We start from the raw sequence: 21,784 nt of genomic DNA on the forward strand, positions 1-21,784 counted from the left end.
TCTTTTAATTTTGGTGGCCTAACCCTAAGTTCTTTAAAGCAATTACAAAACTTTGATGCAAACAATTTTATTAGTTAAGGGTTAAATACATTTCTGCATTTTTAAAATATGGCAACATTATGCTAAGCCATCAAACCCAGGAAGGAAATTCATTAGTGAGTGTGCTAACCTGGGGCTGAGATTTGAGGCATGGTTACGTGTATAGAGTATGTCTGGACAGTGCTTGATTACAGCTTTAAGGTGTTCAGAATGGATAATGATAATAATAATAATAATGGTGACTAATAATTTATAGAAATAGGAATCTTGAGTGCAGACCAAATCTAAAGATCTGGAGTAGTACTTTCTATTTTTACAATTCTGCCAGTATTTGTAATCTAAGGTCTTAACAGCAGTGTTTTGTAAGGACGTTCATTTTGTTTTAAATGTGATTTTTAGCTTGCTAATATCCCTTTAAAAGGCTTCTGTCCTCCCAAGTTGGTATGTTGGTGTTTGCTGTCTACATATGAAGGCTTTCCCAAAAGACCTCTTAAAGTGTAAATGTTCTTGTTTGGGAAAAAAAAAAAATTCATAATCCTATTTTTGATAATGCAGTGATGGATTATGAACTTTGGTTGTCTTTTTCTTTTTAAACTGTCTTATGAAACAATGGCCCACCCCATCCCCTCCATAGAATTGGGACTTAATGGCAAATATTGCTGTGACTTTATGACAGAAATTCCGATTATCAAACTGTCCTTCAATGCAATGAGGGATGTTGCAGGAGAAGCATAAAGTCTGATGGGAAGTGTCATCTCTTCCCAGATAAATTTGCCAGGCCTCTCTGAAGTTTTTGCCGTAGCTGTTTACAAATCAAGCACCAACCTGAGTTCATATTTTTCTCATGGTGTGTGCTCTGAAGCCTCCAAGTGAATGCTAAACAGCTTAACCTTCCAGGCCAGAGGAGGAGAGTGGATGCCCGGGTGGCACCACTGTCCCTTTTCCCCTCTTTCTGCAATGGGAGGCATCAGCCGGGGTGTGCGTTAGCCAGAGTCGGGGGTCAAGAGGAAGGGAAGAGGTTCTGACTGGTGTGTGCAGTAACCTGTGTGTATCGCCTACCACGCCGTATGTATCACACACCTGTTTTGAGTTTCATCTCTCTGCTGGGTTCACACGTGGGCACTTGGAGCTGAAAGAGGTGGTCCCATTCTTGGCACATTTCAATTTGTCTGTGGCTTGAGTGGTTCTTCTTCCCGTTCCTCACCTCCCTACAGCATCGTGCTTCTCTCACTGCAGGGCAATCAGAACAATCCCAGAGAGATGGCATTTCTCTCTTCTTTATTCTTGGTTACTTACTTTCATTTTATTCATTTTGGTTTTTGATTTTTGTTGTTTTTCTTTTTTTTTACTTTTCCTTTGTTTTACTTTTCTTTCTGTTGTTTTCCTTTGCTGACACGTGGTTGGTTAATATGATGAAGCCTGTTATGACACTGTTGTTCTTGCTGCTGCCGCTGCTGCTGTTGTTGATTATGCTGTGTTCCCAGCTAACTGCATGTCTTTTTTTTTGTTTTTTGTTTGTTTGTTCGTTTTTGTTTCTTTGCAAAATCCCTCCCCTCTCACTACCCCTTCACCTCCATCTCTTGTGTCTCCTTGTGACATGGTGCATCTTTGTGACTCGGGTGGATTTTATTCTGACTTTCTCTGCTCGCCCGCTCTATGCGTATTTCACTGTTTTTGATGTGCATGGACACTCTGCGTCTGTCTTGTAGCCTGTCAGAAAGTTCTTCATCCCCCCTCAGACCTCCGACCTCCCTTTCTCTCCCCGACCCCAAGTCTCCTTGGACCCTGATGCTTGTAGGAACGCCTCCAGGCCTGGACATGTACTCCAACCAAAGCCAGCACTTCAGCCCAACCCAAAGACGCAGACTTTGCCATCCAAGAGCAAATTGGCCGAAAAACCACTCCAGTCTACTAAATCCAACCCACTCCCTACCAGCAATACCAGCGCCCCCTCTTCCCAGAACAGCCCCGTGCAGAATGCTCAGGGCCGCTTGCCTGCTGCCAGCTTTAACCCACAGCTGGCTGTTCCTAAAGTCCAGACCAACCCTATGTCTCCTGTTAGATTGCTCCCTTCTAGTACTGACCCAAGCACCAAATCTATCCCCATCATACAGGTCACCCCTCACCCCTCTCCAAGGGGAAGTCCCCTCCCTACCCCCAAGGGGACACCTGTCCATACGCCAAAGGAGAGCCCAGCAGGCACACCCAACCCAACACCACCATCCAGCCCCAGCATTGGAGGAATGCCATGGAGGACACGACTCAACTCAATCAAGAATAGTTTCCTGGGATCTCCTCGCTTCCATCGCCGGAAATTGCAAGGTGAGTGCTCACCCAAACATACAGGGTGGTTCTGATTTGGGCAGACATTCAGCAGCAAGTTGATACCTCTCTGTGGCTCTGCAAAGTTCATGTGCTGAGGACTGAACTGAAAATGAGAGTGATAGTGTCAGCCAGCCCTAATCCACGGCACATGTGAGCAGGCTCTGTCATGCCACTACACCTGCTCCAACAACGTCTCCTGAGCCCTCTTCACACTCTAGCCATACAGCTCTGACTAAGCCTGCTATGGCTCTTAGAACACAAGAAAATTTTATCTTCACCTTCTCCACTCATTTTATCAGCAAACCTAGAGCTCTGCTATTTCCCCTATGGCTGTGCTCCGCTACCTCTCCATAGCCACAGGCTGGGTCTTCTGCTGAAAAAAGATAGTGGCAGTAGGCTGCAACTGTCCTTCTGACGCACAGCTTCTTTGATCTTGGCTAATGCTTTTTACCTCCTTTGAGAATTGGTGTAAAAATCTGCTTAATACAATCAGAGTTTTCAGAGTCTCTAGAGTGTTAAGATCTGCAAAATTTTCTTCTTCAAGCTCCAGGTGGGGTTTTTTTGCATTCAGGCAAAGGGCACCCAAAGTCACATGCATTATCCGCAGATGTTGTCAGCAGCTGTCCCAGTACCCTGTGGTTTTACAGGCTACTGGGATGCAATCCAAAAGGAAAGGAGGATTACAGCCATGGAAGAGTTACATTTTGAATGGTGATGGTCAGGGATGTTGTCTCCGAGACGGTCAGAGAACTGCAGAGAATTGCAGCAGTGACTGAGCTGCGTCCATTGAAGGAACTGTAAAACAATCAAGTTGGCACGGTGTTTGAGTCTGAACCAGAAACCATTGAGGCTAGTGCAAGATTACATAATGATTTAAGGAAGGCTAGGGTGAGCCTTGAAATGCAACACTTTATTACATACAGTTCTCTTGAGACATATGACCAATGTTCGAATGTCAAAACTAGTCTGCAGAGGCAGTGGGCAAATACAACAGGGTACAATGCCAGAATTGTCTCATTGGTATACAAGGAGAAAATGGAAGGTGTACTGAATCATCAATTTCTTTTCTCCCTCCCTCTCTTTGGCTGTGCGTGCCTGGGCAGTACCTACACCAGAGGAGATGTCTAATTTAACCCCAGAATCATCCCCAGAGTAAGTAACTTGCCAGTATGGTCATTTCCTTGCCTCAATGTCATAGGGTGACATATTCCTGTTCTGGATCAGTATCTGACTGTAACCTATTATCCTGTGAGTGGGACAGAGATGTGAAATGGTGGTTCTGCTAAGGACCCTGGATAAAATCTATACCTCAGTAATGGCATTGGAGTCAGCAGGTGATGAAACATTCTCCCAGTAACCACCTCATTTTCTCATGGCTTGCTGAATTTACTAGGTTTGTAACATGTTCCTTCTCTCTTCTTTCATTTGTTTGTCAAGCAGATCATTCTTGGGGAGTGAAGAGGATAATCAATGGCTTATACTGGCACTAACTATGCACTAAAAAGTCTTCCTCTTAGTACAGGAGAATGTGCATCTTCAGGATAACATGCAGAAGCCTCTGCTAAGATAATTCAGGGGAATCTTTGGCTGTGATAGTAAACACAGTGTTAATTCTGGGCAGCAGCATTGGGACATGCAGAAGCTGTTTCATATTCACCAGACTCATTCCTAAAAGTCAGCGTACATTTCAACTATTTCACGGCACAAATGTGCGTCACTGCATGGCAGGTTTGGAAGTCCCTGCCAGAGAGTGCTGCTCCGAGCACTTCCTAATATATGCAACAGATGCCAGATTATTCCTTTTTATTTTCACAGCTTGTGTTTGTGCACCCAGTGCCCATAGACTTACTCTGCCAGCCAAGGCAATTTGGCCTTTTGTCAAGATACTTGTACGAAATGTTCATGAGTTGTAGATGGAAATTTTGGGCCCAAAGTTTTGTAATTGGTGACACTGGTATTGCCTTAACGAGTTTCCCCAGACCCAGCATTTATCTGCTATAAGATGGGCACAGAGTGGAGAGGGATAAAGATTTCAGGAGAGGGAGAAGTAGGGAATAGTAGAGGTTAATAAAAGAAATCCAGGAAGAAAAATGGAATAAATTATGTTTTCAACACTTTGGATCATTTACTAATAGAGAAGCATGAGAGAATTTCATAAAATGAATGTGTCCTTTTCAAAGAAGTCTGTGATACTCTCATCTCAAATGTTTTTAAGGCCATTAAAGCAGAAAACCTTCAGAATTAAACCTCTTCTCTTCATGCATGTATGTTGGTGGAAGTTTTTCTGTTAATTTATTGCCTTCTCTGCTTCCCACTCACTCCTTAGAAGCTGGTGTAGAGAAGTAGTGCCTGTCATTTAGGGCAGTTTGGATGCAAGTCAAAGCCTAAGGCCCTTTTTTCTTTTTTCTGCATGATTCCCAAATTAATGAGTTCAATTGGTCTGCACCCTGCAGTAAACATAATAAAAGTCGTAAAAAATAATGAACTGGATTATATTTTAACGATAGATGTCTTGTTGCTCAGTGCCCACTTCCACATCTTATTTTTTTCTAGTATTTTCTTCCTTTCTGTAAAAAATAAGATATCTTTATCAAGAGCTGTATTGACCTCATGGGTTGAACAATAAAAATACATGTCCTTGCTCTCATACAGCATTCTTTAATGACTGACACTCATTTAACAGACCTGATGATTAGGTAATACACTTTGACGTGTCTGGGTAATGCTGTTCTTTCGCATACGAAAAAGTCCTAGAAAATGCGTTAGGGATGACATTTAGAGAGACATAGCTCCAGCTGCTTTAAAACTGCAAAGCTCCATTTGCTTGAGTAGAAATGCTGTTATTTATGCCAAGCAAGTAAACCTCTGGAGGTTACAGATCCACGTGCTCAGGGACAGATAGGGGAGACAGTGGGGCTCTCCAGAAAGCGATGCAGTCAGACACTCCAAAAGTAAGAAAAGGAAAAACAGTATAGCAGTGAGAAATTCAGTGCGAAGTAGTAGAGCACCAGCCTCCATTTTCATGCTAATCTATTTGCTTTTTCATCAACTGGACACCTGATTAGATTCCCCAGAGTAATCTGCATACCCAGCCTCCCACATGTATCTCCTATCTCTCTCCCCCTTGGGAGGTTTGCCATGACAAGAGAAGACTGTTGATTTTAAATACTTTTTCTACTGCTTACAGCCTGATCTTGTGAAAAGCTAGAGCATCTCATTCAGGGTGCTGAGGATCCTTGATTCATACCCCTTTTAACACAAGTTAGTAGCGCTAAACATCCTCTAAGAGGAGAGAAACCTGCATTGTGTCATTTTACACCACGGCTGCCCCCTCTTTTTCAGTGGGCCTATTCCCTGGTTGTATAAGCACAGCTAGTTCTGCCAGTTTCAAGAAAAGCCAGTGCATGTGTGCTATGTCTTGATTCTGTGCATTCCAGAAACAGGAGAAGCCACTGGCGTCTCTTCCATCTTATGCTACATCAGCAAAATTATTTAGTGAATTCCAGCGATTTACAATCTGGAGCGTAGCCCAGGCTATCTGTGAATCTTCCAGAGTTAGTATTACTGGTGATAACCATGCTGAAGAAAAGAGCCCAGCTGGACTCTGGAGACTCCAGACCAGGTTTCCAAGTTGAACAGGAGAAAACCTCCCTGCGTTCTGGGTCCCTTTTAACCTGCGCTTGTTAAGAGACCTATAAATGAAGGGCCAACAAAACCATTAAAGAAAATACGAAAATGAAAAGCCATATTTTAATGTGTCAGACCTGCAATTAAATATGCACACTATGCAAGGCCCAGCTTCCATGTGTGACACACGCTGGGCCCCTGGAGTCCAGATAGCCAACCCCAGTTCAGATTATGATGCATACAAGCCTAAGACAAACAGCCGTTTTAGATGGATAACCAGGTGCTAATTTACTAATGAGCATAGACCCTTTACATGCAGGGAGCTATTGCCCCAGCTCTCCAGGGGCTTGCAGAGTTGTTATGGTGTGTGCGAGACACATGAGCTAATTAGTATGTAATTTCCTTTCACACTCTAACCCTGGCTCCTTAACGATCCATTTAAATGAGAGGCCCTTTTTCTTTACTGCTCCCTATGCTAATCTCTGGCTCATTGGCTTAGTTACAGCTGCCTATGAATATTTTAGGGAGTGATGGTTTTCCAGCCCACTTTTATTGAGTGGGGGGCACTGATTTACCAAATTGCAAGTGAATCTTTCTGTACTCTTATTTTTCGTTGCCTGCAGTAAGTAGAAGCAAATGATTATTTGCACAGCTAAGCTGTCTTCCAGTTGTGGTCTTTCCACTATGTGCAGTGAGATGACAGTCATGTGATTCATGGGGCACTCTGGAATGGGGAATGAGTGCAAATTGCTGGATGCTTCTGAGGTCAAGCTTTGTTCTTTATCCCAAAGGTCTAGACTTCAAATTAGTTTGCTAGTTTGCTCCTCTCTCTGCTAGTCCCTGCCCTTCCTCATTCTGTCTCAGTCTGAGTCTTTGCTGTGGAAAGTAAATCTACTAATAACTGTCTCCAGCTGTTTATTGCCTTGCTGGACAGCTGATGTATAGTAATCCCTTTTGTAGATGGCTCTCCTTGTCTGGAGAAGGTGTCTTCTTCCACTGAGTGGTGAATGTCTACCGAAACATGTGAAAGCCTATTGCTTGCCATACTGCAAACTGGAGTTGTCATGGCATTATAAAATGTCCTGTAGAGGAAAAAAACTGCAGTCTCTTGGTGGCAGGTCTTTTCATTTCTGAAATTTTCGTGCTAAATTCTTCCCTACTATAATATGGCTGATTTAAGTCAAATTTTCCCTGAATTTAGGTTGGCCCAGCAATTGTTTGGCTGGATCTCATGGCTGACAGCATCTTCTGTCTCCTGAAAACCTCACCTGTCAGAGGTGCTACCTTCAAGTGCTGGGTGGTATCTCTCAGTAATATTCATGTCCCTGCATTTTTCCTTTAGCCTGTTTAACTTAAAAGGAAATGTCAAAAAAGTGCATTGAGATGTTGAAACAATAAGCAACATCAAACATTTGCTGATATGATCAGCAATTTTGTTTTATTATTAAACCACTGTCTGATGCTGAAAAGAACTGTGAATTTAGACTGCTGTCGGTAGAAAGCCTGAACTGTGTTTTGCGTGGTGTTGATATCTTCTCTCTTAGTACTGAAAATTCTTTCCTCTGTAGGATGGCAGGAGTTCACTCATTATATAGACACCCTAAATGGGACGAATGAATGGGACAGTCTTTGTCCTGACCCTCTGAGTAGGAATGAGTATCACTCACTGACTGATTAGAGGTTCAGTGAAACCCACAGCTTGCTTTAAAAAGCAAGATCCTGTGATTGTACTGTCCAACAAGACACCTTCAGAAAAGGAACTTTCGAAGTCCTAGAACAACAAAGGGGTTGAAATCAAGGGGGAAGGAACTTAAATCCCTGTGTTACCAGCATCTGCATAGTGTCACAAGAAATGGAGAGGACCCCGGAGGCAAACCAGAAGTGTGTCCCCTGGCTTATATGTACTTTATATATGCAGTATTAAGTATATTGCCTCAGTGAAAATAATTACCATTGGTCCTAATTTTTCTTTGTTGGTCACGCATGCTGCCAGACTAAAACTGCGTGGTCCATCATTTTAATGGTTTTCACTAAGTGAAGTGTTGTTTTGGATGTTCTCTGACGGTTTTCCACTTAATAATACTATCACATCTGAAGTGTTACCAAAACTTCCTTGTGTGTTTTTTTGTATTTTTTTTCTAGCTGAGGGTATGTAAGAAATAGTGCTTAATATTCTAAAGTGTCTCTTTTTTTTTTTCATCACATCAGGCTTGCCAAAAAATCCTGGTTTGGTAACTTCATCAACCTGGAGAAAGAAGAACAGATTTTTGTGGTCATTAAGGACAAGCCACTAAGCTCCATTAAGGCTGATATTGTCCACGCTTTCCTCTCGGTAAGTCACGTCAGCTGCTTCCTGGAGGCATTGCTCACTGGCAGTTCCAGGACTCCTTGTGCCACATGTTACTGGGCAGGGTCTCTCCTCCTTCAAACACATCCTCTGTGGATTTAATGTATATGGCATGTTGGTTCAGGCTCTCACTGGATTCTGTATTTCTAACTGTAGGTAATACTCTCAAAGGTGAGAAAAGATTTCAGCCTTCTTGGCAGGGTCTCCAGGTTGCCAACTGCAGATAGAGCACACTGCTGGTGTGGTATCAAGACAATGATTTGCTGCTTTGTCAAACTAACCTTACAGTCACCATCTGGGCATCAGATTGGATCTCCCACTGCTGGGTATGCCCTCCAGCACTTTAGTCAGACAAAAATCCTGTCTCACATCTGCATTTGTTACTTTAAATCTCCTCTTCAATGCTGTGTGGCAGAAAGAAGGGTAATTTCCTCTGGTGACCAAAGAATCAGTTGTTGCAGACGTGGTTTATTTACAATCTAGGAAAGCAGAGGTAAATTGTAATTTTTTACCTGTAGAAAGTTGTTATTCTCTCTGTCTAGAAGTACCAATGACGAAAAAGTCAGCACAGTAAAGTTAATTTGAGAGATTTTTCAATTCAAGGTGGTTGACAACATAATTAGACTTTTTTGTCAATAGAACTAAGAGAAGGAGACTTTATTTCTTATATGCTCATAGAATTGATACTGTTCTCCACAAAATACTGCACTCTTTAGTCTCTATGATGCTGCGATGAATTTCTTCAAAAATAGCCAGCCATAATCCTTTTAATTGTACAGGCATACAAGCAACAAGTACAGTATAGTAGCATGCATCAGACACTGGTATCCATATCAAACTGCTTTGAAACAGTCATGTTACTATACTCATCTTCATTTTTCCTCCTAAATTAGAGGCCAGATTTCCAGGTGACTTTTTGTGGGGTTTTTGTTGGTTTTTTTTGTTTTTAACCTGGTCCTTTATGGAGTAATAAATAGTATGTGACTATGGTAATTTTTGGCAGGAACTGTGAATGGTAACGTTGAAAATTAGGCAGTTATTAAATTCTGCCACAGGTTTGAAGATACAGGTATTGGATGATACCAGAAAGCTTCTCAAAGTTCTTTTATGTATTGATAGGAGTTGTGGTTTGGGTAAGTTATTTGCAGACACGCTTTCCCTGTGCATCTTCCAAGCACTTGTCTAAGTCTCTGCTCTGTGTCCTGATTGTCAGTTTGATATCATAGAATCACTAAACAGTTGAGGCTGGAAAGGACTTCAGGGGGTCTCCTGCTCAAAACAGGACCAGCTATGAGACCAGACCATGCTACTCAGGTGGTTTTTTATATCCAGTCGTAAATCCGACTGATTTTTCTGCCTCCTTCCTTAGTATCAGTTTTCACTCAGCAAAAGGCATTTCTCAAAACTGGTAGATGAGTAAGAAAAGAAAGACTGAGTGTATGAAGTTGTGTAATGTATAAATTTATAAGCATGCTGAGTATTCCACCAATATTAAACCTTTTCAATTGAGATCAGTTCTGTAAGGAGCAGTGCATTCTTCTGCAACACCAAGCAACCTGCATTCTTACTGATTTCACAAGAACACTCTGTACATTACAAATTCAAGTCCAGAAGTAAATCCAGCAAATCTTATCCACTCTGGAAATGTGTATTGTTCTAAAGCAAATTCTGCAATTTCATCCCCTTTGTGCTCCGGTTCTATTATCTCCTCTACTGACATGTTTCAGATCCCAAGCCTCAGTCACAGTGTCATCTCACAGACAAGTTTCCGTGCAGAGTATAAGTCCACAGGAGGTCCTGCTGTCTTCCAGAAGCCAGTGAAGTTTCAGGTGGACATAACATACACAGAAGGGGGAGAGGCACAGAAGGAGAACGGGATCTATTCTGTCACTTTCACACTCTTATCAGGTAACCATGGCAAAGCTGTACAGTGGGTGCAAGCTGGCTTTGTCTTTGCTGATATAGAGGCCTGCAAAGAGCTCTGCCAGGGGAAAGAATATAACTGTCTTGACCTCGGGGGAAAATTCAAACATGAGCGAGGAGGACACTGTGAACAAAAATGGTGTTGGTAGTGATTGAAATGCTGGGAGGGAAAGAGATTCCCAAAGAGGTGAAGTTGCCACCACCATGGTTAGTGCTAAAATGGCTGCTCTGTTCATCAGATTTGAAGTATCTCCCTGTACTCCTCTTGTTTCACCCGGAGGTCTCGTTGTCTCAGCTGGGCACTGTGAGGCCACTGGTTTATTCCTTCTGGCAGAAGCAAGCAATCTCCCTTTTCTTCTGGGTAGCCACATGCCCCCCACAGGGGTTAAAGCAGACAAACAAGGAGCCCAGAAGCCATCCTTCCTCTTGTTAAGTCCAGCAGACCACAGTCCCTATTAACGTGGGGACTACATAACAGTTCCTCAAAGCCATGCCTTCAGCTGAGGGACAGATACATTGTTGGTACACTCTTGGGGTCAAGACTGAAGGGAAGATGCTTGTGATCCTTCCCCTCCAGCCTGGGCTGTATGAGACTTTGGCTTCTGCTCCTCTCACTGCCATTTGTGCCTCTTCTCTCCTCACAGGTCCAAGCCGTCGTTTTAAGAGGGTAGTAGAAACCATTCAGGCACAGTTGTTAAGCACACATGACCAGCCTTCAGTGCAGCAGTTATCAGGTAAGTAGTTTCTACTGTTGAGCACCTTGCTTCAGCAGGGACAGGAAGGTGAATGCCTCTCACTACCAGGAGGCTGAGGGAGGCCATCCCTCTGATTACAGCAAGAAAGTTCCATTCAGACAGAGCAGTAACTCCCCGCACCCACCCCAGTCCTCCCTCTCTCATTTCCACTGCAGTGCTCCCAGTGCATTCCCCAGTTAAACAGCTTCTGCCCTCCTCCCACCCAAAGAGCCATTTGCCCACTTCTCCATCAACAGCTGCATCATCTATAGATCTTCCAGATTTTCTCTGGCTCCAAAATCTCCCAGAACAGGGAGATGCGCTAGAAGATACCTGATTTTCAAACCCCTCAGGCATGCTTTAGAAACATCCAGTTTCAGAGGGTCCCAGAACAAAGTTGAGGCTACTTTTAGCTTAGCCATGAACAGCAGCATTTTCAGATATCAGATGGCTAATAGTTTCTGGTAGTGTGGTCAAATTCTTGGCCCAGTAGTGTGGTAGAACAGATCATATACTAAGGTTCTGAAAAAGCTATATTTTATCTATTTTTGAAGTAAATTTCAGTTCCTCAAGGTGGTAAAGAAGGCCCTATGTCTGTGACCCTGTGCAATGACATCAATCTGCATTTACAGGCAGCCTGAATTGATAATACAGAAACTGGCCTCATCCCACTACTACATAGCAAATGTTGACTCTGAACACTGGTGGTGACATACACACACACAAAAATACCAGTCTTAACTCTTCTGTCATTTAAAAGGACAGAGCAAAGGAAGAAGGTGAAAAATTAAAACTTTTGGTAGCTTAGCTATTGGGAGTGCTTCAAAGAAGGAATAATGGGGAGAAGCAGGAAGAATGTAGAGGTACAGGGAAGAAATAGGAGCAAGTCAGAGAGCAGAGGCTGCAGGAAGAAAACAAAGAGACAGGAGGAGTGGGAAGAATTTTCCCATTATATGATGTTGAAAAGGTAGTAAATAAATATCATACATAAGAGCCAAATTCTGTGCTTAACCTTTGTGTGAACCAGCCAAGACAAAAGTGGAGGAATGAAGTCGGCATTGCCTCCTACAGTTAAATCCCAGATGTCCTTGGCTCATCGCACATATGGGTTAAATCCTTCTGGTCTAACAATCAAAGATAAAATAACTCCATCTAGAAGAGCGGATGCTCACTACATGACAGAGAAGTATGCTCAGTTCAGGAAATACTATTTTCCACTTTGCTTTTGCCCTCCAGCACTGCCTGACCTTCTGCTGGATTGCAAGAATGCCCAGCACATGCGTTATTCTATTAGGAAACAGGAAAGGTGAGAATACTAGAATTAGGGTTGATTCAGGTTTTTGCTGTCTGGACATTTGAAATTAAATAGAACTCCAGGAAGCAGACAGAATTTCCTCTTGGGAAATGCTGGTGCCAAGTGAGAGTGAGGGGAATTAGATAGAAAAGCATCCTTTGAGTCTAGTTCATATTACCCCTGCTGCATGAACAAAGTTCAAGCATTCCTTGTTTCTTAGGCAAAGAAGTGTACCCTTACTTTCTGGTGAGGAAAAAACTGCTAAAAAGCAAATAACATGGTGATCTCTCTTAACTTCTTCAACCTAGTATGTGCTAGCTACTGAGGCTCTCTAGAAAGCCTTGGGTCCTGTTCCACACTTGCGTGTGAAGCAGGATATCTCCCTAAGAAAATCATATTATAGCAGGAATAAAAACCATTCATCTGACTAGGGCTCAGGGAGATGTTTGGGGCAAACTGTGCTGTGAGAAATGTATCTGACTTATGGTTTTGCTCTGGTTCTGGAATGGAGAGATCGTATTACAGACACAGTATCTCTTTCTACTGCTTAAAGCTGCATGAGAGCATGTTGTTCTAGCAGGGAAAATCCAGCCTGATCTTGAACACTAGAGTAGAATGGATAAATCCACATGGTGCAAAATCAAAATTAATGGTCTCTTGAAACTTAAAAATGATAATTCGTTTGGCCTGGGAGTTATCCAGGCAAGTCAGCTCACACGAGACAGAGTATCAAACTGTCCTGTGCCATATCACCTGACCTGATCAGGAATATGCAAGTCTCTTGAAAAAGAGAGAAGTTTTTTCAACCTGAAAAAAATAGGTTGAAGCAGACTACAAGGATAAGAGAAAAGGAAGGGTAAAAAGTGATTGTCACTAAAATGAGACAACCTGTGCATCAAAGTAGGGATGCCCTGTGTTTCACATCCCCAACCAGTGAGAGAGTAAATAAGGGGAGATAAAGGAGCAACAGAGGTTCACATTCAGCACCTTGCTTAGCTGGGTGTCCGTGGTTGGGAAGATGAGTGCAAGAACTTCCTAGAAATTGCTGTGGAATTACTCAGCATTTCTTAATGGAAACAAGGCAAATTCTTCTCTGTTTCTCTTCTTCTCCCATGTTCCCAGCCCTGAACACCTCATAGGAATTGTGGTGATTGGACTTCTGTTCAGGTTCATGGTTTGAGGGTACTCTGTAGGCAGTCCGCTGCTGCAACAGAGCAACTTCACAGTTCACTTTGACTTTCCTCCTCTGTGGCTCTGAGGATGCTGCTGGCTCTGACCAGCAATACTGGCCCAGCACTGCAGATTTTCCTAGCTCATTGTGTGCAGACATATCCTCTGTGCTGTTTTCTCCCCTGCCTTTTAGTTTAGATTTCAATACAGGTGGGATGATGAAAACCATCTGTGAAAGGTGCACGCATGTGAAGTGAGACCTATGTAAGGGGAAGATTCAATGAACACAGTATAAAGCAGAACAGCAAGACCTAATAAGCATATGGCACTGATAGTCATTCTCTCTCCTGCCCCTCTTTGATCTGTTATGCAGCACGCCAGCCCGCTAAGCCGGCTTGCCTGGGTTCAGAACACGCTTTCCTCTTTCTCATTTCCTTCAGCTCACAACAGTGTTTGTAGATGTCATGTTGCCCATGCATCTGTGTGTGTGTATGTGAGCCTGATATGTATCTGATTTAGGCAGATGTGTTTCCGTGTCACACCTGAGCACCTTATAATCTCCCTTCCCCCTGGGTATCTCTCCATTCACTTCTGCTTTTCCTTCCTTAAACTGGTTGTGCTTATTTCTTCTGACATACTCTGAAGCAGGAAAATAGCTTCCGTCCCTTACCTGAATAAGTATATGAATAAATAAAATCTATCCCAAAAGCTAATGTAATACTGTAAAACTGCTGTCCAGTTGGCCACATTTAGTGAAACATATCAGCCTTCTACCTTAAAGTTTCAAAACATTAAATCCTCAGTGGTATAACTGCTAAGACGATACCAGGTCTACGGACTCATGACTGGCATAGAACGAGTAGCCAGGGATTGATTGTTCATTTTTTCTTCCCAATGAAAGAACTAGAGGCTGTCAGATGAAACTAGTGGAAGCCATGTACCAAAAAATATTGAAATGTATGTCTTCATGTAAAGTAAGACCTGTGGAGCTCCTCGCTGAAGGCAGTTCTGAATGTGAGGAGCTTGCAGATGCTCATCTTCCCCTGAGTACTTCTTACTCACAAGGAGGCTGGACAACTCCCTGGAAGAAAATCTTCATGAGAATGGCTAAACAGAGAAACCGCAGCAGGCTCAGGAAATCTCTAATCTGAAAGTGGTGAGAGAGTGAGGTAATGTTAGGAGGATGTGTTCTGGATGCTTGGCCTGCTGTTACACTCCTGCATATCTATGTGTGGCTGCTGATGGAGACAGAGCACTGAATAGTTTTGGTCTTTGATCTGAACCAGAATAGCTGCCCATGTGTTCCTGTTACTGGTATCACAAAACGCATTAAGCCCAGTGAGGCTATGGGAGGTTGGTCCCTTTTGGATCAAGAGTGAGTATCACTGTCTGTTAGAGCAGCTGGCCTTGTCTTTCATCCATGTATGGCTCCATCCAGGAGGCTTATCCTCACCATCTCTACTTAGGTAGTCCCTGGGCAGGACTGCCCTTTGGTGGGACAAAAGGATCTCTCTCCATAGAAGAAAATATCTCAGATTCGTGCCTTTGTTTCAGCCCAATACTCTTTCAATTAAATCATAATCTGTTTTCCTCCAGTGCCTTTGCACAAAAGAGTAATAGAAACAGCTGGTGAATAGTGACATGCAAAAGCCATCTGCGATCATCCACAGGGTATCAGTTTTTATTTCCCTAATATTTTCTTGCCTCTTTGGGCTTCGATTTTAAGTATGGGGTGCTGCATACTCTTATTTTTTCCCATTTTCCCAGGTTCTGGGCAATCCACAATGCTGAAATGGCCTATAGAACTTCTTTGTAATAGGTTTTCTGTTTCTTTATTATACTTACTGGCTCCATGTCAGATTTTAACCATTGGCATCTCAAAGTTCAGAGCATCTCAGTGTTACTGCTGAAAATGCCTTTCATCAGCATAAATACATATTCAGAGACCATGTCCAGCTTCAAAATAGGGCAATGCAAAGTCTTGCTTATTGTGCGTGTCTTCTGTATAAGCACCCGAGCTCTCTTATTGTGCTGGTGTACTTCTCAAAAAGCAAAACATTTTCATGTGACTCAAAAAACTTTGCTGGAGTATTGATCTGTGCATTCTGGGTGTTCATCTTTGTGGCTAACAAGAGCTGTAGGTAGACTAATTTGCTACAAAAAATTAGTAAGAAACTTACAGTTTCCAAATGTGTGAAGGATTTTATCATCAGGCTAGAGAAGGGAGTAAGGAGCAAATGAAGTGCTTTGCAAGGTAAACTTTCGGCTGCAGACTCTAAACAGGGCTATGCAAATGCCAGTTTAGAATTGGACTGCAAGACAATTTTATTTGGGGCTCATCCAGGTCCCAGGTTTATCTTGTTTCCTGCATTCTTGTGCAATCCTTTATGTCTTACTGCTCTTGTAGTGTCTGGGGCAGTCACTTCATCTTGTTGTCACCGTTCCCACCTACAAAAGGTAATGCCTGGTTGGATTGGCAGAGCACTTTTTTTTGCTAAATAGCTTTAGTATTGTTGCTGAACAGAATTCATTAAAATTAACTCAGTAGTCCTGAAATAAAGCATGTAGAAAAAAGTCCAAGCTCTCCAGAGTTTTTATAGGAGAACAGTGCATTTCAAAAAAGCACTCAGACAAAGGGGAATTCCAACCTAAATGGTATCTGCCATAGACCAGAGGAGCTGGTGGCTCCCTTGACATCATCTCCCTTAATGGAAATGTTTGTTGGGGACTATGAGCATCTGCAGGAGATACTCGGTGCTTTCTAGCGCTGGATTTGGAGATCTCAAAGGAGCAGATGTTTGGGTGAGATTTCCTGGGCTGGGACAAGTCTCAGTCTCAGAAATATTAGAAGCATCACAAACTAGGCAGCTTGATTGAGAAATTTATGTAGGAAGGAAAAAGGAAAATTAAGAAAGAAAATTTGGCAGAACACTAGCATTTTTTAATGGATTCAGAGGTTTTTGGCCTTTTGAAGGGAGGTCTTATTTTAACCAGAGCATTTGCAATCTGTTAATGATCTGAACTGGGTGTCATTTGTGAAAGTGTCTCGGTCAAATCCAAGGTGTGAGTGGCTTGCCAGCAATCTCTATGATATAAGGAATCGCCTCATCATCAGAAGGATTGAGATCTGACACTGCCACTATGCTTTAATTAAAAAATTAAGTAACAGACATTAAAAATGCAGTTACATGACCCATCGGTGCTCCTCAGACAGCTAAAGGCCTTTAGACCCTGACCTCACATAACACCTGGATCCCACAGTCACTGGATTATGGATTATTATCCATGAGCAGAAGCTGACTGCCAAGAATCTGCGGCTTTCTAATTAGAATGAAAATTCTACTTTAAAATGATGAAATGTTTTATCATGTAGAGTATTTACTAAAGCAGATGTTACAATATGATGGAAATGAGAGAAGTATTAAAGTAATTATTACAACAGAGGAACTGAAGGCATATTAACTCTGTTAGTCTTTCAAGAGGTATGATCTATTGTTTCTGGTGTGCTCATGTTTGCTATGCCTTAGGAATGGGGGAAATGCAACCTGATCATGATTGTTTCCATGGTCTTGTATTTCAAAAACAGGTTTGTGGTTTTCCCTATCCATCAAAACCAATTCTATAACCTGCAAATTTACTCTCACTATCAAAATGGGGTACAGAATCCAAGATGTTATGCTGTCAAAAAGCCTGTGTTACAATCCCATTTTCCTGTTGTAGAGCTATCAGTTTGTATTCTAATCACAAAATTAATGTATGTAGACCTGTTACACAAGTAACTTTAAATTAAATACTAAAAAGAGCTATGCTGACTGCAGGTGACTTCGAAAAAAACACAGTATTCTGAAGTATCAAGTTAAGGAGACCTTATTTTTAATTTGTTAAAATAACAAGAAAACAGAAATACCGATTTCAGGACAATCTTAGTAAACCAGCCACAGTGTTTACCTACTCTGACACTATCCAGATACTACCTTTGTTGTTTCCAGACTGCTAGTTACTGTGTGGCCAGTCAGTCTGGATACACTTGAGGGGAAATTTCCAAGTGTTGGAAGTGAGAGTCAGAAGCAATTTTGCAGCTGTATTTGAGACTTTCCTTGCTCTTATATGTTTCTTCAAAGCGTAAGTTCTGCTAATGGTTGGGTGAATGCTCTGAGCTCTACCACTATAGATCTCTATTTCACTGCATTACAACAAGATGCGGTTGACGCAGAGGGGGCTGGACTGGAACTAGAATGCATGAGACCATGAACATCTCCAAGTTATTAACGAAAAAAGTGATACAAACTCGTGACTGTGGCTTCTGGTCATTGGCTCAGTCAGCAGCTGTAGGCAGTTCTTAAACCTGTTAGGCATCTTCAGGGAGAAATGTATTTTGGGAGCTTAATCTGCCTTCACTCAGTCAGACTAGCCAAAGAATTTCAACGGCAGGTAAATTCCTGGCCTCTCTGACACCTCTGGTACCTTGTTCCAGTTCTTGAATCCTCTCTTCTTGTTCAGCTCCTTCCTTTTTCCCCTTTGTCTTTCTCTCAGTCTTGTGCCTTTCTGAGAGACCTTCCATGGGTATTATCTCTCATTCACCAATGCCAGCCTGTCTCTAACCTTGGGGTTGGAGAGCATAGAACTGCTGCTGAGATGCTTTAAGCAGTGTCACTGGACCAAGCACCTGCCCCCTCTACTCCACACTTTCTCAGATGATCTATGCAGCACAGGCCTGGCTGCATCAGAAGACGTACATATCCATGCTCTTCCAGCATGGGTTCATCTTACCCAAGCATATCCAGGACCCCTTCCCTCTTTCTTTAATTTTATTTTCTCAGTATTTAAGGGGAGGAATGCTGAGAAATTATCCTTCCCTCTCTCCTGCAGACTCTTCAGCAGATAGGGAGTAGTTAGAGCTTCCTAGCAGTTAGGGATTTTCAGCGTATGTGTGCGTGCTTCCAAGAACCCTACTTCTTGAATACCCAAGCATTCATCGAGAGGCCAGGCAAGAGGAGAAATGAGACTGAGCTGCGTGCTTTCACTGTTATCCCCTTGCTCAGCAGCCAGTGCTCCACGTTGCTCAGCACTCATGGATACAATGATTTCAATCCCAAATGCAAGGAAATCCTGGCTGACAGCAGCAGATCTGGCTTGCCAGCAGGTTCCACATGGAAGTGTCCATCAGGGCTTGTCCTTTCTGCTTTAAAGCTGACATGTAGAGCTCCTTCTGCTTATTGCACCTGAGTAAGAAGCACTCAGAGGCTGTGGCAATGGGAGCTATACACAAAGTGGACAGTTATGTCTTAGAGCCAGATTCTGCCACCCTTTCCAGAAGTATTGCCTGTGAATAGTGATGTTGAAAGCAAGACAAGTGAGAGACTACACGTGAATGAGAGAGGCAGAGTTATGGTGAGGACATGGACATTATCCTTTGGGATCTAAAAGATGGTTTTTTCTGTAAGTAGCCTTCCCATTTCATGTCCAACAGCGTACCACTGCATTTCCTCCCTCTCTCTGAGTTTTTGATGTGCATAGATTGGCTGGCTGGGTATCTTGTAGCTGTTGCAGGCTAACTTGCAAAGCTGGCCAGGTGAAACAATGTATTCAAGGCTTTTAGTTTGCTAATGTGGTAGCAGAATATTTCCCACATCTCATAAATACGTATGGCTATGATAAAGAGGTGAGTGGAAGCAGCAGGACTGACGCAGCATCCACTCTCAGTCACAGAGCCAGGTTTGCACTGGCATACAGTGGGTGGCAGAATTTGGTCTGGGTTGTATAAAGACCAAGATGTTTATATGTTTCCTGCTTCAGGTAATAATGTGCTAAGTTACTACTTTATGCACAGAGGTATGGAAACCTTTTTTTTATGTTTTTCCCTCCCTCCTTCCTCTTTCCGTTCTATGATCCAGACACCACTAACTGTATGGAGTTGATGACTGGCAGACTTTCCAAATGTGGTAAGAACTTCCTTCCCTTCTGCCTTTTCTCCTTCCCCAGCCCCTGCTGAGCAACATAATAATGCGCCGTCCTGTCCTTTCCACCTGTTCCCCTTCCCTATCCCTGCTCTCCCACACTCTTTTCAAGACTACCCACCGCGTAACAGCTCACTGTGTCTTTCACTTACCTGGTGGACACACGCATATACCCCTTATTCTGTTCCTCCCCATCCATGCACAGATGCACAGGCTTTACCACGGCTTTCCCCTCATAGCACAAGTGTGTGGTGATGCACTTGAGATTCCCTCCCTCACTGTAACCCAGGCCAGTGATTTTCTTTTTCTTTCCTGTTTTGTTTTCTTTTTTTCCTCTTTTGTTTACTTGCTGCCTTTGATTCATGATTCTTCAGTCCCTTTTCTGCAGTGAAGCTGAATGCTGCCCTGCTAGCTGCTGTCTCCCTTGGTTTCCTGCTATTTATTGAGACAAGATTGCTATGTTATTTAATTCCCTTTTTCATCCACTCCCTTCTTCCCCAGGTATCCTTGGGGTAAGACCCATTTAAATCTTCTGTAAGACACACTGCATATTATCTGTGAGACACTTATCTAGTGTAAATTGTCATAGTTCCAGTCTGGTCTTGGAGAAGGATGTTGTGTCTCTAGCTGGAGGAGTAGTGAACATATTGAAGATCCAGATTTTTGCTAGGAATGACAAAATTAAAAAGAGTTTCTGCAAAACTTGCAGCTCAGCTTGCTTATGGTTCCATGAATTTTGTCTAACTTTTCCCTTTCCTTCCCTCCCCTCTATGCACACATGGACTGTATTTTTTCTTTTATTACCTGTGCCCATACTGACTTCTCCAAATACAGTAGTGGAAGTATCCAGATACCATGAAAGAGGTTTTTGTCTTATTACTTATATCTTGTACAGTAAGGTGCTGTACAAGAGAACTCTGTTCTCTTTAGATTTCCATTCTGGTATCTAGGTTGACTTCAGATATCTCTGTTAAAGGGATATGAGGAAGTGATCACTGAGCTAGTACCACCATCCAGCTGGACCTGTGACTCCCGTGTCATCTCTTTATAAACTGAAGAAAGTTGTTCTGGAGTTGTTATAGAGTCTGTAACAACAAAGGAAGATTGTGACAGCGGAGATAATATTAGGTTTATGCGTGTGTGAATGAGGCAAAATTTGGCCTGCTTCCTGTATTTCAGATGAAATCTTTCCCTTAAGTTGCAGCTTTGCTGTTGGGAGATTTTCCTTTGCTCTGAAAGGCATTCATTTGATTCCTTACTTGAGTTTTCTGGGTTATACCATTTCTGCTGTCCTCAAGAAGACTCATTTAAGTTGTAGGCAGAGCTCCAGCTTCTTCTTGAAGGCATCAGACTTCAAATCCCTCTTCTCCCTCAAGCTTTTGTTTCTTGCCTGGATCTAGCATTCACATCATATGAAAATATTGAAATGCTGATTGTACCAATCACTTGCAAGTTAATTGAGCTATACAGATAACAAGCCAATACTCTGCGTTCTCTAGATAGAGCATTACTGGTCACCCCCAGTTCAGGCAGATCGTCCAGCTGTCATATGTCAGCATCAATCCAACAAGAGACAAAGAGGACAAGGCGAAGGCCAGCAGGGAGACTATTTTGTGGCAGCTACAGCACAGACAGAGCACATACCTGTCTCCAGAGAAGAGAGAGGATGGGTTATGGGGGTTTAATGCAGCTGCTTCCTTTAAATCATATTCTTGTTGGTGTGCTCACACACAACATAAGCAGTGGTGGCTGCACCACGCTGAATTCCACCCTCCAATATGAGTGGAGAGCTAGTTCATGTGCAAGAGAGCTCACCCACAATTTAGACAGGGGAGTAAAAGGGAATGATGCCACCATTTAGCCTATTACTGGCAAACTGTCCTCTATGACTTTGAGGACAGGGAACCCTCTATAAAGCTAACACAATATTTATCTAGTAACAACAAATAGTGTAAGTAAAGCTACACTCTGTTTTTTTGACCTCACCATTGTTCCATGTTCTGAGAGTGAGCACAGGGGGTCATTTTTGCCAAAGCGTTAACACTGGAGCAGAAAGAGCTAATCAGATGCTTTATGCCTGGCTCAGTCATGTGAAAGCTCTGGTGGGAATGAGGAATATCTTTACACCTACTAGAAACTATCGAATGTTGTAACTAACAGCAAGGCAAATTTATCTAGTCCTTTGAATTTATGTCGTTTTCTGCTAGCAGTGATCATCAGCCTGAGAAGTGATTTTGCATTTATCTGTTGGCATTGAAAAATAATTTAACCTCGAAAAGCAGAGGTGTGTCATAGGAACTGCCAGTATCCAGATGACATAACAACTGCCGTATCAACCCTACCTGTACACACTAGAAAAATGCTGCCA

At 42.6% G+C, this 21,784-nt stretch overlaps 1 protein-coding gene across 1 annotated transcript in view; it reads left to right on the forward strand.

The window, feature by feature from the left end:
- Positions 1-21,784, forward strand: part of BRSK2 (BR serine/threonine kinase 2) — a 319,127-nt gene that overhangs the window by 287,885 nt on the left and 9,458 nt on the right. Inside the window, exons 14-18 of the mRNA XM_065635714.1 lie at positions 2,154-2,361; positions 3,468-3,516; positions 8,200-8,323; positions 10,066-10,246; positions 10,906-10,995. Coding sequence (XP_065491786.1) covers positions 2,154-2,361; positions 3,468-3,516; positions 8,200-8,323; positions 10,066-10,246; positions 10,906-10,995 — 652 coding nt within the window. The remainder of the gene's footprint in view (positions 1-2,153; positions 2,362-3,467; positions 3,517-8,199; positions 8,324-10,065; positions 10,247-10,905; positions 10,996-21,784) is intronic.

The sequence above is a fragment of the Caloenas nicobarica genome, chromosome 5 (assembly GCF_036013445.1).
Source record: "Caloenas nicobarica isolate bCalNic1 chromosome 5, bCalNic1.hap1, whole genome shotgun sequence".
Lineage (NCBI taxonomy): Eukaryota > Metazoa > Chordata > Aves > Columbiformes > Columbidae > Caloenas > Caloenas nicobarica.